This window comes from Bison bison, unplaced genomic scaffold, assembly GCF_000754665.1.
Source record: "Bison bison bison isolate TAMUID 2011002044 unplaced genomic scaffold, Bison_UMD1.0 scf7180017864217, whole genome shotgun sequence".
NCBI lineage: Eukaryota > Metazoa > Chordata > Mammalia > Artiodactyla > Bovidae > Bison > Bison bison.
In genome coordinates, this window is record NW_011494789.1 from 554,982 (window position 1) to 574,843 (window position 19,862).

Sequence of the window (19,862 nt, forward strand, 5' to 3'; positions counted from 1 at the left end):
TAAACTATTTGACTCCTAAGAAGTACAGTTAATTTAGTGAAACAGCATTCAGTACTGGGGTTTTAGTGGCATGCTCCAATGGTTAAGATGAACGAATGCTCAAGAACCCACAGTTGTCACACTGGTTGTGCACATACACCTGGCCTTTGGCTTCATTACTATCTATTTAAGGATCCTAGAGAGCTAGAGGAAATGTGTTGAAAAAGATGTAATAAGCCTTTCTTATGTATTTTCATAAAATTGTGTTGATATACAGAGAACTGTCTTGTTAATATGGTTTCCAAGAAGAAACAGTGTTCCTAAGACGAGTGGAATTGCAAAGTTTAAACATCCCACGAGATGGCATAATGACTTTTCTTCATTACAACTTTCCTATTTTTCTAATGTAATTCTGTGTTGGCACTGAGTGGCAAAAATAGGACTTGTAATCACAGCACTTTCTTCCTAACTAGTGTATAAACTTAGAGTAGCCTCTATAAGCATAGCTATAAATATCTAGTTGACTCCTACAGAACAGTTTCAGACACTGATTCAAATGAAGCCAGTCAACTGTATATCTTACACCAACATAACAGCATCTTTTTTCCTAGAGAAAGAATATATACTACTTTTAAAATTCAAGTAAAGCCTTTTCCAGATTAAAACAAACAAGTAAAACCAAAATGGACTAATTTACTGATGTTAAATAAAAAGATAGATACTATTTTTACTCAAGGAAAACCAGGAGAGGCAGGTCTAGGACCAATGAGCATGGAGTTCTGATTCTCAGTAGATTTATTATATTCACAATTTTTATGCACATGTAGAACTTTGCTCAAGATTTCCATATTTGTCTCCATGATATGTTGGACTTTCCAATGCTGTTCTGGGTAAAGTAGGGTAGGTCAGCTACAGCTTGAGCTCCACTCCTGAAAACTCTAATGTCCAAAGGGTAGCTTCTGTCAGTATCTGTTTACTTACCTTCTTGCTCAGTGTCTGTAAGTACCAGAATATGTATGATGTTGACAAAGAAGTGAAGTTCATCCAGTCTCTGCTCTGTAGCAATATTGGGACTAATAAAGTCAGTGTTCCTGGGTCATCTAGGTGAAAACCAGCTAATGATATTTGACTTTTCAAGGAAAACAATACTCCCTGTTCTGAAATACTACTTGACCAGGTTTCCTTCCCATTACTGTTTTTCCTGATGGACAGTCAACTGCAAGTTTCCAATTATCATTATATGGTCAGTTGAATTTTGTTGTGATGCTTCCCCATGAAAGCAGACTAGTATGGCTTGCTATTACAGTTTCTTTTTTTTTTAACTGAAAGATAATTGCTTTACAGTATTGTGTCGGCTTCAGCCAAACATCCACATTTTTTGTGTTGTTCAGTTGCTAAGTCATGTCCGACTCTTTGCGACCTCTTGGACTGCAACATGCTAGGCTTCCCTGTCCTCCATTATCTCCCAGAGCTTGCTCAGACTCATGTCCATTGATTTGATGATGCCATCCAACCATCCTGTCCTCTATTGTCCCCTTCTCTCCCTGCCCTCAATCTTTCCCTGGATCGGGGTCTTTTCTAATCAGTTGGCTCTTGGTATCAGGTGGCCAGAGTATTGGAACTTCAATGTGAGTCTTTCCAATGAATATTCAGGGTTGATTTCCTTTAGGATTGACCAGTTTGGTCTCCTGCTATCCAAGGGACTCTCAAGAGTCTTCTCCTGCACTACAATTTAAAGGCATCGATTCTTTGGGGCTCAGACTTCTTTATGGTCCAACTCTCACATCCATATATGACTACTGGAAAAATCATAGCTTTAACTATATGGACCTTTGTCGGCAAAGTGATGTCTCTTAATACACTATATTGGTTTGTCATAGCTTTTCTTCCAAGCAGCAAGCATCTTTTAATTTCACAGTGTCCACAGTGATTTTGGAACCCAAGAAAATAAAATTAATAAAATCTGTCACTGTTTCCAGTTTTTATCCATCTATTTACTATTAAGTGATGGGACCAGATGCCATGATCTTAGTTTTTGGGATGTTGAGTTTTAGCCAGCTCTCCTCCTTAGGGTGACCATATAATTTCAGGACACTTTAGCAATGAAAGAGGTGATTTCAGTGATTGTAGCAGGACCACAGCCTAAACCAAGGCTCTCTGGCCACCTGGAAATCTCTATTCCATCTTGGCCTGGCAATCTCAGACCACACTATCTTACAGTAAAAAGGGTCATCTATAAAATAACAATATTTCTAAAAGTCCCATCAGAACTCTGTGATCTAGGTATCACTTTTGAAAATTTTATACACCCTCCTGGGTGTCTTTTCGGGGCTGTGCTGGGTCTCTGTCAAGGCATCCAGACTTTCTCTAGCTGTGGCACACAGGCTTAGTTGCCCTGCTGCGTGTGGGATCTTAGTTCTCTGGCCAGTGATCGACCCCACATCCCCTGCACTGGAAGGCAAATTTTTAATCACTGGACCACCAGGGAAGTCACAAGCTATCCCTTTTTCCTTTTTGCCTTTTCTTAGTCTGAACTTTTTTTTGTAATTTTCCTCTAACAGCAGTTTCACTAATAGTCCACTGTACATAAATTTTTGGTGCCCGCTATTAGGGGCAGTGGAAAGTAAAGCTTTAATAAATTCCTTTCTATTGAATCTTTGTACTGCTCAATAGCATACTTGCACTACAGAGTTGGGGAATATTAAGTTATGTTCAAAATCCCCTGAGTGTCCTTCTGTGAAATGTTAGCAGGCCAGTGAGCCTATGACAAGTCTAATGAAGTTTCATCTGAGGACCCATTCTGGTGTATTGACATAAATGACAATTTATCTGTCATCCTCAGAGGTACTTAAACTTCTGAGTCCCTCAATTGTGATGGATATCTTTCATTAATTTAGCAGTAACTACTCATTGTCCACTTCACTGTCCATCCCAAATCAGGTCATTGATGAATGGCCCACTAGGGCTGTGGGGCAACCATCTGTATGGAAAAATGTCTCCTGCCCCGAGCTTCTCTTGGGCTGTGGTACCCTTACTTCTTGACTTTTATATCATAGTTGGAGAATAGAACACTCATTGGTTTGACCTTTCCTTCTCCTTGTGACTAACTGGATATGGTTTTTCTTTGTTCTAACAGGTATAGTTAGATACTGTGATGTGTTCTGGATGAGTTTGAGGATGGCGATCTGGAGAAAAGGAAGAAAACAGAAAAGGATTAACAGGGATTCCACAAAATGATTTACTGACTTCATGTTTCCTATGTTTTATCCTAACATTCTTAGTTACTAAGTGCAGTAAGTAAAAGTCACCTAGATGATACAAGGGCTTCCTAGGTGGCTTAGCAGTAAAGAACCTGTCTGCCAGTGCAGGAGTTGTAAGAGACATGAGTTCGATTCTTGGCAGCCCACTCCAGTATTCTTGCCTGGAGAATCCCACAGACAGAGGATCCTGGCAGGCTATGGTCCATGGGGTCGCAAAGAGTCGGACATGACTGAAGCAACTTAGCACAGCACACAGCACAGCATATAACATATAAAGATACACCAAGTTTCTTCCAAATATATCCAATCCTTCAGAAATTCTCTTATAAATGAAAATGTGTGTGTTTTCACATAAGACAAGAAAATGGTAAAGGAAAGCTGCAGAGTTAAACAGTTCTTTATGATATAACGTTAAAATGGAAACGTCAAAGTCCCTTTGAAGTTAATTTCTGAGGTTTCATTGTGCCTTTCATGATTTCAACCTGATGCAGTCCTCGGTTTGTTTTGAATTCTATTTGTCAGAAATACAAACCATTAAAGCCCCAATCACTGAAAGAAAAGTATAGAAAAACTCTGTGTATTTTATGAAAATTCTTAGGCAGAAAGCTAGCATCCATTATGCAGGAACAAGCAGAGGCTCTGTCTTCAGTTCTTGCTCTTTGAAAGTACACCAGCAATTTCAAGACACAAGTACAAAGAGAGATGAATGAAAAACACATAAGTACAATGAACAAAATCTTTACTTTACAAAATACTTATTCCTTTTGATTTAAAAAATAAGAATCTTATAAAATAACCCCAAACTGTAAATATTAACATAAGAATTTCTGAATATTAAAATTATTGGAAAATGCAAAGCAGAATAGTTAAAATAGTTCTATAAGTGATATAAATGAAACATTGTAAGGCAAAGCATAAATAAAATAGGTAAATTTCATGTCAAGCATAAAATTTGCTTGACAATTTTTGGGAATTATTACAATGTTAATCATTTAGAATATTGTCCTTGTTTCATATTTGCAGATGAAAATAAAGTGTTCAATTCAGTTAAACACTTTGAGCTTTTTTCCCATGTAGAGTTGTAGCTTTCATTCCGTAGGAAGCTGCCTCTGCATGGGAGTTTCGCGTGTGGGTGGGTTAGTAGGGGTAATTCTTTGAAACAGCACCTGGAAGGTTGAAAGAGTAACTGTGATGGGCAGAGAGACAAGTTGAACTGCAATGCAGTTGCAGAAGAAGCCTCTGAAGACCCCAAGGGGTTCTCTGAAGCAGGCATGCACTTTAAGGAGGTCCCAGTTGAAAAAATGGTGTGCAGCCACTGTGTTGCATCACTCCATTGCATTCTCGGGCACTGTGGCTCCTCAGGACAGACACAGCCTTATGAGAGTAGCTCCCTGCAGCCCAGCTGTTCCTAGGGAGGGCCTCAGTCTTGAGCAGAGGGGAGTAATGTGATCTGGACTCTGTACAGCAGGTTTCTCCAAATTGTTGCCTTTTTCAGAAGCATTTCACGGTGACAGCATCCTCTTAGCCTAACTTTCCCCATCCTCTCCTACATTGTCAGTCTTGCAGTAGGCAAATCTAAGAACCTGTGATTTCTTTAGGAGACAATTTAGGGGAGGGTGAGAGGACACTCTAAACCCTGCTGGCCTTACAAGTGGAAACAAAGGTGGCTCTGGCCCCCACTTGCTTTGATTTTGATTTTAAAGTCTTGTCCTTGTTCATAATCATTCTAAGAACTTTATCTCTTGGGAGACCCAGGAGGATAAAACAGAACTACTCTGTAGGAATTATGGTTGGTAACTGTACAGCATACCAATTAATGTCTGTAACAGAACTTGTAAATTTTACTCTTATTATTGAAATTAATCAAAGGTCATTTCTTTTTTCCATAGAACATTGTGTTGCTTGTTTTCTCCATTATTCACAATGCTATATGGTTATGAGATATTGTTAATTTGTTTGTCTATTCATGTTGAAATATATTTGACTAAAATGCCTAATTAAAAAAATAAAAGTAAGTATAAATTACTATTAGACCAGCTATTATCAGAAGTGTTTAAAAATATGCCTGTGAATTCACACATGTGGATATTTAACAATATTTAGATGAATGGAGGGTATCCAGGTCAATTCTCAATTTAACATTATTTTTAAGCATTTGAAATTTATTAAGTCCTCTTATGCCTATAATTTTTTTTCTGATTCTGCTCTCACATGCCTTTAGTTCATCTAGTTTAACATCATACTAAAAGGAGTGATGTCTTAAATGTACTTTCAAAAAAGAAATCAGACTGCTTAAATTAAAAGTGAAGTAACTCTATTTGTCAGATTTCACATCTTCCCTTCCTCTCATCTCTCTTTAAGCCTGGCTTTAGTTATTATTTTTACAGTTTACCAATACCAACACATTTTGTTCTTGTCAGCTCTCCACCACCCTATCCATGGGTGATGTGCCCTTCTCAAATTATGTTTTTCAGTAACTAAATTGTGTCCGACTCTTTGGGAACCCATGGATTCCAGCATGCCAGGCTTCCCTGTCCTTCACTATCTCCCAGAGTTTGCTCAAACTCATGTACATTGAGTCGGTGATACCATCCAACCATCTCATCCTCTGTTGTCCCCCTCTGTTCTTGCCCTCAATCTTTCCCAGAATCAGGATCTTTTCCAATAAGCCAGCTCTTCAAATCAAGTGGTCTAAGTATGGGTGCTTCAGCGTCAGTCCTTCCAATGAATATTCAGGGTTGATTTCCTCTAGGATTGACTGGTTTGATCTTCTTGCTGTCTGTCCAAGGAACGCTCAAGAGTCTTCTCCAGCACAATTGGAAAGCACCAGTCCTTCGGCTCTTGGCCTTTTTTATGGTCCAACTCTCACATCTGTACATGACTACTGCACAAACCGTGGCTTTGACTAAATGGACCTTTGCTGGCAAAGTGATGTGTCTGCTTTTTGATATGCTGTCTAGGTTTGCCATAGCTTTTCTTGCTTCAGGTGTCTACTAGCAAATGGAGGTAACAATTTTTGCTAATGAGAAATACTGTACAATATTTTTTCATAACTGTTTTTTTCTCCTCTGTCTCCGTGTTCATTCAGGCTGTCCTGACAACAGTTCTCACCCTGGATGTATTAATTCCCTGGGTGGATTTCAGGGCTGCCTGAGGCTCATTTCCATTGGCGACGAAGCAGTGGATCCCATATCCATACAGCAGGGGGCGCTAGGGAGTTTCCGTGACCTCCAGATAGACACCTGTGGCCTCACAGATAGGTAGGCAATCTCACCTCAGCATGCCTGTTTTCAGGGTGTTTTTTGTTTGCTTGTTTGTTTTAATGTTTAATTGGGCGGTATTTGTTTTACAATGTTGTGTTGGTTTCTGCCATACAACAATGTGAACCAGCCGTAAGTATACATGTGTCCCGTCCCTCTTGAACCTCCCTCCTTCCCCCCACCCCATCCCACCCCTCTAGGTTGTCACTGAGCACCAGCTTGAGTTCCCTGCATCATATGGCAAATTCCCACTGGCTACCTCTTAATATTTTATATATGGTAATGTGTATGTTTCAATGCTAGTCTCTCAGTTCATCCCACCCCCTGCTGTTTTCAATTTTTGATAGTAGATTAGAAACAAATAAGCTGGTGAAAGAGAGCATCTTCTTGCCCTTTCTCCATTCCCAATATTCCATTCCATAGGGGAAAATTATATTTATACAGAAAACAAAAACGAGAAACTTTAAGTAATCATTTCTTTCCAATGATACTTCTTTAGAATACACACTGTCATGAATTTTCCTTGTATATGCCTCCAGGCTACTGAATTCATACAGAATACTATTGATGCTGTTATAATTATTGATGACTATATACTTTAGAAATTTCTAACACTTCAAAGAACAGATTAGAATATTCTAAAGAGATCATGGAGGACCCAGAAATAAAAATTCTGTGTGGTTAGCTGCATTCACCTTACATTCTCTATTCTATAGGAAAAATGAAAAGTAACTCTTTGATACAAGTTGAAGCTTTAGGGATTTCTAGTGATGGACACAACTGAGCGACTTCCCTTTCACTTTTCACTTTCATACATTGGAGAAGGAAATGGCAACCCACTCCAGTGTTCTTGCCTGGAGAATCCCAGGGACAGGGGAGCCTGGTGGGCTGCTGTCTATGGGGTTGGACACGACTTAAGTGACTTAGCAGCAGCAGCAGCAGCAGTGATGTGGTAAACACAGCAGAGTGGAGAGTATTCAGTTGCCACATATTGAGCAAAGTACTCCTCTTTACTGGAGAAGATTAGAAAGGCAAAGCTTTAAAACAATAACATATTAAAATTTCTAAGCATTACAACTTTACCAAAGTTATTTGTTAGCCATACTATCAGACTTGTAAGTAATTTTGGCTAAAACGGATGGTTTAATCATCACACATGCACCTTTTTTCTGTGCCTAGTATGTCTGACTTCTCTGCAATAGCGGTGCATTAAGTTTGTGTTGAACAAATGTACACACCCCAGACATCCCCACACATCCACACATAGGGCACTTTTCAAAAGTTCACACTGCATAGAGTCTGTTGTGGAGTAAATCTAACCCAAATTTAACACTAATTTAAATTCCCTGTCATTCCCAGTTAACCACAAGTTACAGCACAATTTAGCAATGTATGAGAAGATCACAAATTCCCAGTCTGTAAAATACTGACTCACAAGAACTTGATGCTTTAATGCAAATGCTCGTGGCCGTATGTTCACATTCTGTTCATTTGTAGTGGAAAAGATGATTTAAATAATTTAGACAAAACTCTCAATACTAATTTTCAGATTATATAAAAAAATTGCTATAGAAACTATAGCATCATCCGTAAGTTTTAATTGCAGTCATCTCTGGAATCTTGAGTCTTGGGAGACGGTTAGAAATGTTCTTTTGGACGTAGAGTGCTGCCCTCACCCATGGGAATGACTTAGTAGGGCAAGAGGGTGAGAGACCAAGTTCACAGGCAGTAGCAGGGTTGTCACTTCAGTCAGGAAGCTCAAAGAAAGTTATTTTAGTGCCTGGAGAATTCCATCCCAGCATATGTTGCAATCACAATATTTTTCTCACATAATGTTGGTCCCTTTGTGCATAAAAATTTCTTGTCCAAAAATAAAAAAGCAAAAAAACATATCTATATGTGTGTGACCAAAATAGAAAATAGAAACATTTTCCACATCACATTTTAAGAAGATTTTCAGATATATGTAGTAATCTATGGAGACTTCTGTAGTGTTAAGCTATCTTCTATAAAATTCAGGTTCCTCTATAAGTGGGTATAAAAATAGCTGTTGGCACTTTGGATGGCCTATATAGTCACTAATTGTAATTTTTTATGGCTCAATATCTAAAGACATGTCCTTATTCTCCATTCTTCTTATTACCAAAAATGTTCATTTTTCTCAGCCCTTTAGTCCATACCTACTAACTGCATGTCCAATGTACCATGAAATAGATTCACTTAAAAGCTCAGCAAAGCAGACACCCACGCCTGGGCTGTCTTTGGGCACTGTGCACTGTGCCCGGCCATCCACCTAGCCCATGGGTCTGCCTGCCCCGAGCAAGTCCTAATGTGCTCAAGTGAAGCTGAGCTTTATTAAAATGCAGCTAGTTTTATAACTTCTATCCATCAGGCACAGGAATTAATAATTCATAGCGGCATTCCTCCTCACACTGCAAATACTGCAAAGATGTTTGAAATCTAAGGGGTGCTTAGAAAACCTTCCTGAGCCACACAAAGACTTGTGCTCATGACACTCTGCCTTCCTGTGGCTCTGATGTCACTTTACAGGAAAGAGCTCCCTGTCCTTTGGGACGAGGCTGTGGGGTAAGGATAGCAGTGAGGAGAGATCGTGTCTTACACTCTTTGGGTTTTGGCCATTAGGATTTCATGTGGTATGACTCAGGCTACATAGCCCTTTTCAGGTTCGTCTTAGGCTTAAGTATTTGCCATCTGCAACCATGGACTGTGTTGATGGGGTCACTTTTTCCAGTTCCACTGCTTTTGATCTAACATTAACCTTCTAGATGCTAAATGCAAAATTGTGAAACATACATCTTGTTTTTTTTAATAAATAATACATTTAAAAGAAAATTAATTACCACAAACTCAAACATTTTGTTTTTGAAAGAATCTTATACCCAAACAATTTTAGATAACCCTGTAATATTCTTTATCATAGAAGAGTCATCTTCATCCTATTAAAAAGTATGGAATCTATTTAAGGGAGATTTTAGAGAGTTTCAACTTATCAAAAAAAAAAAAAAAAAAGGCCAAGAAGCTGCTTTGTTCAAATGAGGGGCAAAGGGGATGGGCCATGCTTGGGTCAGGCCACCTCTTGAGCCCCAAGAGGATCTGCAGAACACCATCTGAAATACCACCACTCCAGATACTTGGTGACTTTGCTCTTGACTGTCCATTTCTTTAACTATTATTGTAATTTGCTGACTGTCAAATTATGGATAAGGGCTTCCCTGGTGGCTCAGTGGTAAAGAATCCGCCTGCAATGCAGGAGACTCAGATTGGATCCCAGGGTTTGGGAAGATCCCCTGGAGAAGGAAATGGCAACCCATTTCCAATATTCTTGCCTGAAAAATTCCATGGACAGAGGAGCCTGGCAAGCTACAGTCCATGGGGTTGCAAAAGAGTCAGACACAATTTAGCGATTTAAACAACAACCACTAAGGTATGGATGCCCCATCCTATGCATTCACCTAGTAGACCTCTTCAGAAAGATAAATAATGTGGATACCATTTATTCTACATGTGAATCCCACTGGTATAATCTGATTTTGAAGCTCACAATCTTAAAGTTGATGAACAGGTTCTGAAATTTGTCAGTAATTAACAATAAGCATGTCCAGGAAATACTTCAAAAATCTAATATTTATCTTTTTATTTTTTTAAGTAAAAATGAGTTTGCCTATTTCTAGTTCTTACTGACAGCTGAGATTTTTTTCTATACTTTCCCAAAGAAAGCCAAAATAGTTGTTTGGTTACATCTACTGGAATTTCAGTGTTTGGGTGCATAATTTGTACAGTATTAGAGGAGAAAAGAATCATTAAATAGCCAGATGTTCCCTTTCATCTTTTGTTTTTCCTACTTTCTTCCTAATGATGTTTGCTTTGCCTTTTCTGATTTCCAGATAAGTGACTGTAGGGGAGCAGAGTGGGATGAAATAGGGGGTGTATGTTGATCTCTGTGCATTTCTACATGTTCACACTGTACTGTCTTCCAAGCAGAGTTCCTTTCATTACTATAAATCTCTCTTGTTCTTAGTACAATTTGTAGTAGTTTGTTATGGCACTAACAGAAAAATAATACAATATTTATGTAAAATTATTTATAAATTTATACACACATATTTTGGAGAAGGAAATGACAACCTGCTCCAGTATTCTTGCCTGGGAAATCCCATGGGCAGAGAAGCCTGGTGGGTGCAGTCCATGGGGTTGCAGAGAGTTGGACATGACTGAGCAATTAAGCATACACACACATTTTTTTTTTTTTTGAGTAAATTTCATATACTTGCCTGTATTGGTTGAGTCCCTTACAATGAACATTTTTAATTAATACACTTCATTTTTTTAGAGCAGTTTTAGGCTTGCAGAAAGTATAGAGAGTTCTCCTCTATCTCCTCTTTTTCCAGTTTCCCCACACACAGCAAAATGTATTTTTAACATCTTGCATCAGCGTTGTACACTTATTAGAATTGATGAACTGATACTGATACATTCTTATTAACCAAAGTCCCTGCTTTACATGGGCTTCCCAGCTGGTAAAGAATCCACCTGCAATGTGGGAGACCTGGGTTCGATTCCTGGGTTGGGAAGATCCCCTGGAGAAAGGAAAGGCTACCGCTCCAGTATTCTGGCCTGGAGAATTCCATGGCCTATAGTCCATGGAGTCGCAAAGAGTCGGACACAACTGAGTGACTTTCACAGACACACTGATTTACATTATAGTTCATTCTTTGTGTTAGACAGTTCTATGGGGTTTTACGAATGCACCATTATGGTATCATGTACAGTGGTTTCACTGCCCTAAAAATCTTACATGCATCACCTATTCAATCATCCCTCCCTTTTCCCAACCTCCGGCCTGGAAATCACCAATCATTTTACTCTCTTCATAGTTGTGCCAATTCCAGGATGTCATGTGTAGGAATCATGTGCTACATACATAGCCTTTCATTTAATAACATGAATTTAAGACTCTTGCATCTGTTTTGTGACTGTACAGCTCATTTGTTTTTAGTGCTAAACAATATTATATACCACAAGTTTATCCATTCACCTGAAGGACATCTTGGTTCCTTCCAGGTTTTCACAATTAGCAAAGTTATTATAAAAATTTACATGCAGGTTTTTGTATGGAAGTTTTCAGCTCATCTGAGTAAATACCAGGGAGCCCAATTACTGGGTCATGTAGTAAGAAGATGTTGAGTTTCGTGAAATATTGTCAAACTGCCTTACAGAGTGCCTGTGTCATTTTGCATTCCCACCAACAGTGAATGAGAGCTCCTGTTGCCCTCATCCCTGCCGATATTTGGTGTTGTCAGTGCTTTGGATTTTTGATTTCCTAACAGGTCTGTAGTGTTATCTCATTGCTTTAATTTGCATTTCTCTACTGACATATGATGCTGGAGATCTTTCTGTATTTATATTTGCAGTCTTGTTACCTTCTTTAGTCAGGTGTCTATTCAGATCCTTTGCCCAAGTTTTTAATTGGTTATGTTCTTCTTGTTGAATTTTAAGTGCATGCATGCGTGCTCAGTTGCTGTCATGTCAGATTCTTGCAAACCCATGGACTGTATAGCCTGCCAGACTCCTCTGCCCATGGGATTTTCAAGACAAGAATATTGTAGTGGGTTGCCATTTCTTTCTCCAGTTCTTCCTGTATTTTATACCCCAATCTTTGTTAGATATTTGTTTTACAAAAGCTACCTATTAGTCTATAGCTTATCTTTTCATTCTCTTAGTGTAATTCATAGAAAAGATTTTTTTAATTTTACTGAAGTACAAATTACCATTTTTTTCTTTTGTGGACTGTATCTGAAAAGTCATTGCCAAACCAAGGTCACCTAGATTTTCTCCTATGTTATATTCTGAGAGCTTAACTGTTTTGCATTTTGCATTTAAAAATTCTGAGATCTAGTCTGAGTTCACTGTTGTGAAAGATGTAAAACCTGTGTTTATAATATTATTTTTTTGCATGTGGAGGCCCAGTCATTTTAGCAGTATTTGTTGAAAAAATTGTCCTTTCTTCAGTGAATTGCCTTTGCATCTTTGTTAAAGATGAGTTGATTATATTTGTGTAAACCTGTCTCTGGACCTTCTATGCTATTTCATTAGTCTTGTTTGTTCTTTTGCCAGTGCCACATGGCTTTGATTTCTGTAGCTTTATAACAAGTCTTGAAGTTGGGTAACATTAGTTCTTTGATCTTTTTCATTTTTAATATTCTCTTGGATCTTTTACTTTTACATATAAATTTTAGAATTTTTACTTTTACATATAAATTTTAGAATTAGTTTGTTGACATCCATAAAATTACATGCAGTGATTTTGATTAAGATTCTTTGCCTCTATTCAAATTGGAAATAACTGAAATCTTGACAATTTTGAACCTTACTCTCCATGAACATGGAATATCCCCACTTATTTAGATTATTTTTGTTCATCAGAATCTTATAGTTTTTCTCATATATATCTTGCATATGTCTTGTTATATTTGTATCTAAGTATTCTATTTTTTGATGGTGTCAATGTACGTGCTGTGTTTTTTATTTTAGATTTCAGTTCATTGTTCATTTATAAGAAATAATCCTGCACCTTTGCTCTCATCACTAATTAGTTTCAGAAGTTTTTTTATTTATTATTTCAGAATTTCTACATAGACAATCATGTCATCTGTGAACAAAGATAGTTTTATTTCTTCCTTCCCAGTCTACATAACTTTTATTCTGTTTTTTGTCTGATTACATTAGCTAAGATTTCCAGTATGCTGTTTGAATAAGAGTGGTGAGAGCAAATCTTTTCTTTGCTCTTAGACTTAGAAGAAAGCATTTTTGCTCCTACACTTAGAAGAAAGCATCTTGTTTCTCTCCAATAATATGACATTGCTCTAGGATTTTGAAAGTTTTTTTAAATCATTTGATGAAATTGCTATTACTAGTTTCCCTAGGTGTTTTGTTGTTACTGTTTTTGTTTTGTTTTTTATCATGAATTGGTGTTAGAGTTTGTCAAATACTTTTTCTGCATCTACTTATAGTTTTTCTTCTTTAGCTTATTTGTATAATAGATTGAATTAATTTTCAAATTATTTTTTTCAGATTTTGGAGCAGGCTTTATACTTGCAATAAATTCCATTTGATTATGTTGTATATATTTTTATACATATTTGAATTCAATTTTCTATTACTTTGAGGATAGGATTTATTTTTGATAATGAAAAATTAAATAACCTCTTACAATTAAAATTTTAATCTTATAAACAAACATTAAAATCTCACCTTTGATTTTGATAAGTGAGATGTAACAATGTCCATGAGACATAAGTGGTTATTTGGTTTACCTGAGTGATTTTGTGGTTTATTCAGTTACGTGGGGAAAAATAAAAATAAGGCCCTCAGTCACAAGTGCTCTCTAATTCCTGAGGGCATTCTCAGTCTGACTAAAGTTGATGACATTCAGAATCCCTGGTACTGTGATACTACATGGATAAAAAAAAGTGTCTCCATTTTCCTGCCTTCTTCCCTTCTCTTTAAAATGTTTTCTTATGTACTAAGTCAACATGGCAATATATTACAGTGTGGTATACATAATACATCAGCTAACTTTGGCTGCACAGTAGATTATCTTTAAAACTTACTAGCCCCAAACAGCAGCTGTTTGTTTATCTCACAATTCTGTATTTGCTGCTGGGCTCTCTTGTGCATCTGTGGTTGCCTGAGGGTTCAGCTGACAGCTGCGAGACTTATAATCCTCCCATTCACTTGTCCTATGGTTTTGAACCCACCAGAGTGACTGGACCACATAAACCAACCCCGGTTTCTCCATGTGGTTGTGCTTTCAGGGTTCAAAACTCAGTAAGTGAGAAAGCCCACTGCCCGAGCACTTTTCTAGCATCTGCTGTGTCAGTTTGCTAATGCCTCGTTGATTCAAGCAGGTCACACTCCCAACCCTGATTCAAGATGGAGAAGTAAGCTATACCTTTTGATTGAAGTATCTGTAGGTCGCACTGCAAGGACATGGAAGCAAGGACAGAAAATGTGCTATTTGTGGCCACTGCAGGCAATTTATATCCTTAGTCATGTATGAAATTAATCTTGCCTTATTTGTGAAAAAGCAAACACGTTTTCTGATGTAATGAGATGTGTAGAAAATTTGCCTGTCATAAATACATGACAGCTGGTAGCATCTAATGGATTTTTTAGTCTGTAATTGATATTACATTTGGAAATTTCTATGACAGACCCAGCAAGTGTTGTCCATATTAAGTTTTCTGGTCAATTCACTGTTGTTATCTATCTTTCATTACAACACTTTAAGATACAATTTATCATCACCAAATGTGAGAAATAGTGCTGTGTCTGCTTTCTCCTAGGTGTTTGCCCAGCTATTGTGAACATGGGGGTGAATGTTCCCAGTCCTGGAACACCTTCTCCTGCGACTGTGCACACACTGGTTACACGGGTGCCACCTGCCATTCCTGTAAGCCTCGCACTCCTTTGTCCTGATTTCCATGTAGCTCTGTTTTTCTTTCCATTATTTTGTGTATATGTGCATGTCTGTGCAACTCCGTGCTAGAAAGCAACAACAAAAATAATTACTTTAGACATTAATTTTTGTCTGATTTATCTAATTTTTTTTTACCTTTTATACTTTTTATTTTGCATTATTTCATATGAGTGGTAAGGCAGCTTACAGAAATACATGTATCCTAAGACAGGAAAAATAGTAGGTGAAAGAAAATAAGGATAAGAAAATAAAATATAGTCAAAGGTAAAAATAAAATCTAGAATTCATGTTTTATAAACAACATGTATAAAATTAAGCAGGAAGAATCTCAGTAGTGCAGGGTGGAAGCTAACCTGATTGGGTTTCTCAGTATCAGTAAGAAGCCAGGTGAACACTCGGGTCCCTTTGGGATCTTGATGTTCTTTGTAATGATGGTGGTGGTTAATATACTGGAACTTACCATGTACTTGCATTATTCTAGCTCTCTTATTTCAACTCTTTTAATACTTGAAACAACTCTAGGAGATAAATGTCCAATTATCTGTGTTTTGCACTTGAGAAGCTAAGTTGTTTACCCAATGTCACACTCTCGATCACCTCTCATTGGTGTTTCTTTTGTTTGGAACATCAGTCTCTTCTGAAGTAGTCTTTCATCTTTAAAGCTAACAAATCTTTATGGACGACTAATCCATTATCTACAAGAAACTTATGACAGAAAGCCCTGAAATGTCCTTGGTTTTCTAATTATTGGCTGTGGTTTAAGCTTTTGTTTTATTGTTTTCCTTATTTCCTTTTCATTACTGACACTTCTGAAGCCTTCTCTCATAGCACCCCTCCCTCTTGGTCTTTAGAGACAGCATGATATGAAAATTCACTCATCTCACCGCATTCAGTCCCTCCTACTGGGAGAATACATTGCACTGTTAAGAACTCTTCCCTGTGAATTATTTAATTTTATTTCCACATATGGGAGAAAGACAGAAATTGGATTGGCATAAATTTGTCATTTTGGGAAGTGAATCCCAGGGAGGCAGGCATTGGGGTGAGAACCCTGAGTCCCCACCACTACCAGGGTTCTGCAGAGGAACTCCAAGTCTCTTGGAAGACAAAGGGAGATGATTCATGCCTTAAATATCCCCTAAACAAGTTTGGCCAGAGCAGTCCTACCTGCAACTCAATTTGCTATACTAGTGCCAAGTAAGAATTTACCAGAATAACTATTTATTTGAAAGGACCTAGACATCTGGGAAACCTGAAGCTAAGTGATTTTGCCCAGTCACAGTTTGGAATAGGGTAATCTCTTTCTTAGAGTGTTCTGCATCATACTTATATGAAGAAGATACCAACTGAATATTAATGATTAAGGAGTGATGGCTAAATGCTATCAGTAACTGTGATCTAAACATCATTCCAAAACACTCTGTATCATAAAGATTTAAAACTAACAGATATATATTATGTATTTTATATATATTATACATCCTGTTACACATATGTAAGGTTTTTTGCTTGTGGTCCATGATTTGGTCTAATAATTGAATTGACTTTCTTGGAATTCTGCAATTGATCAGTCACATGAAGATGAGATATTACCAAATCAATGTAAGTGATCACAAGACCATCAGGAGTCTTAAGTACACAATTAGTACATGTGTATGTTCTTGTTTAAAGCAAGTTTTCTCCTAAGTCATTCCTCCACTACTCTTGTTTTCCTAGGCAATTGCAGCCCCAACACAACACAGACACTGTTATCAATCTATGTGTATCCCTCTGGACACTTAGGTGGTTATAACCATGTGTATATATGATAGAAATGTCAACGTGAGTGGCCAAAATGCAAGCATGGTGGAAAAGCAATCCAAATTGCTTTTCCATCAGTGTCTCTGTGTCTATCAGTGTAAATGATGGTAACCATGCTGTTGAGTTGGGGGCAATCTAACTTGATACATTTTATACTTGGCCATATTTAATAAAAGGGTTTTTTCCTTTACAGAATCTCTGGACAAAAAGCATTCCCTTCATGTTCTTGTTCTTTGAGATGCGAGAACAACTACCCCTAAACTTCTCCCAGGATTTTTCTTGATTATTTGAAATAAGCAAGGTTAGAAATGTAGGTAATCCAGTCATTATAGCATGGCATAAAGCCATATCCTACTAGGATCACTCTAGTTTGTGGATCTTGTCTAACTACCACCTGAGTCTCTCTGTGTGGATACCAGATTTGATCCTTAGAGCTGACTTAAAGATCCAGTCCAACTCTGTGCCAGAATTAGGGCCACATTTCCCTCCCAGCAGCCATTAGCAGCTTTTCAGGTTTTCAAAGGGTTTTTCCTGTCAAGGTAAAGGGTGATGCTCAAGAAAGCTGTTACTTGACTGATCATTCATTTAAATGCATGCTGAATATTAATTGAGTTCATCATCTACAGATGCTAATCACTTACCTTGTAAAACATTCATTGTATACATAGAAAATTCATTTATGAATTAGGATAAATTGAAACTACAAAGAGACTTTTCATATATATTATATATATTTTTTTGAATTTTGATTTTCTTGAATAATCATTTCCAAAGCATTTTAGGATGTTTCTTTTTAAAATGAACTTTAAAAACAGAATGAAGTAGAGCTGCTGATTTGTGAAATCCATCTCATTGAAAAAAATGCATTTCATGTGGAAATTGTCTTAAGTAAACAAAGAGTATAGTTACTGAGTAAGTTTTTAAAAATAGCATGATTGTTAGATAATAACATATCATTTAGGGAGATTAAGCCAATGCATTTCAGATGCTTAGATATTGTGAAACAGCAAAGAATTAGACTATAGTAAATCCAGTTACCCTGATTTTGACAGGAATTCTGTGTTTCTAGAGCATAAGGTATTCAGATCCACATGTCCCATAATGATACTTCTTAAAATCTTTCACTCTGTGTCTGAGAATCTTTATGCTATCCGAGTGAAACAGGGGAACACTCCTCTAGAGAATATGTCCCTGAGAGCAAGGCAGAATGAGTGTTACTGGGGAAAATATCATTTAATTAACAATATGGAGGGATTCATTCTATTGTCGTTCCTGTCTGAGATCTCTGTCCTCTGCAGCTCTCTACGAGCAGTCATGTGAAGCCCACTGGCACAGAGGAAACTCTTCAGGGCTCTATTATATTGACTCAGATGGAAGTGGCCCTCTGGAACCATCCTTGGTATATTGCAACATGACAGGTATGCTAATAAGCTTTTTTAATGACAAACTCATGTAGCTGTGTATGAAAAATCCATATGCAGTAAGCAGAGTTTACCTAGTGGCAGCTTTACTTAGATGTGCATTTTGATTGTAATTGTAATATGATCATTAAGAAGTATTAAATGTAATGTTCTAAAATAGTTAAGAGGTGGTAATTAAAAGTTATGTCATTATTTTCCTGGAAATGTTCTTTCTTTATGCAAAAATTAGCAATAAATCGCTGTTTATTAATCTACAACATAAAAGGGTAAACTTTATTTCTTAGTTCATGTCAATAAGTGCCAAAGTCTTAGGAGAATGTTCACTTCTTAAATTTATGAAAATATCCATTTATATTCTTTTGAATCTGTAGTCAGGTGAGTTTATCTGCGTGCATGTGTGCTAAGTTGCTTCAGTCATGTCTGACTCCTTGTGTCTCTATGGACTGTAGCCCACCAGGCTCCTCTGTCCATGGGATTCTCTAGGCAAGAATACTGGAGTGGATTGTCATGTCCTCCTCGAGGGGATCTTCTGGACCCAGGGGTTTAACCTGCATCTCTTATGTCTCCTGGGTTGGCAGGAAGACTCTTTACCACTAGCACCACCACCACTCAGATAAAGCCCTGAGTTTATCTAAGGAATAATAAATGTTTCTAAAGTGTATATGGACTTCCCAGGTGGCACAGTGGTGAAGAATCCGCCTGCCAATGCAGGAGGCACCAGAGACCTGGGTTCAGTCCCTGGGTCAGGAAGATCCCCTGGATTAGGAAATGGCAACCTACTCCAGTCTTCCTGCCTGGAAAATTCCTTGGACAGAGGAGCCTGATGGGCTACAAGTCCATGGGGTCACAAAGAGTCAGACATGACTGAGTGACTAACACACACACCAAGTGTATATACTTCATCTAATAATACTATTCATGTGCAACTATGTAAATAATATTTCATCTTCCTTAAAAACCTGATTATTAATATGTGTTAAAGGACTTGTGTTTACACAAGTGTTTATGACGCCTTTAATTCTTTAAAACTTTTTAATTTAAGCTCTCTGCCTAAATGTATAGGACTGCAAAGGACCAAAACTTCCACTGCATTGAATGACAACTGCCCTGATGGAACTGATACAAATTTTTTATACCTCTTTCTACCTGTATCTGTATGTGTCTGTACCCATAAATTTTTCTCCATGCTCATATAAGGTTTGCCCAATAAAGAGAACAAACCTCCTTTAGAAAACTTTCTGTTACTCTGGCAGTGTAGCCCTAACAGATACTTCAACAACCACAGAATTTGAGTGCAAATTCTGAGATAATTATCAGAAAAAAATCATCTATAGATGGTTCTTAGGTAACTATAAATAAGTTATAATTTGGTTTCTCTGTTGTTATGGCTCCATATCACTGGGGAAGGGTTGCAGATCTCACAAGGAGGAAATTATTTATGGGTAAAATTATAATGATGGTTTGTGAATAGCTTGCAATCTCGATGTGGTTTTTATATAAATACCTATTGTCATTTCATACATGAAAAAAATCTAAGCATTTTTGGCAGTGGTTAATATGTGCTCTGATCTAAATTCAGTCAAATATGTATTCCAGTCCCAAAACCACCCCCGAAGTTGTTACAGAAGATGCAGGAACTCCC

The 19,862-nt window shown here is 37.5% G+C and overlaps 1 protein-coding gene across 1 annotated transcript in view; it reads left to right on the top strand.

Moving 5' to 3' along the window:
• The window catches only part of LOC104992524 (contactin-associated protein-like 3), a 232,716-nt gene that overhangs the window by 144,220 nt on the left and 68,634 nt on the right, over positions 1–19,862 (top strand). Inside the window, exons 10-12 of the mRNA XM_010845436.1 lie at positions 6,328–6,499; positions 14,866–14,972; positions 18,098–18,217. Of these exons, the coding sequence (XP_010843738.1) occupies positions 6,328–6,499; positions 14,866–14,972; positions 18,098–18,217 (399 nt within the window). The remainder of the gene's footprint in view (positions 1–6,327; positions 6,500–14,865; positions 14,973–18,097; positions 18,218–19,862) is intronic.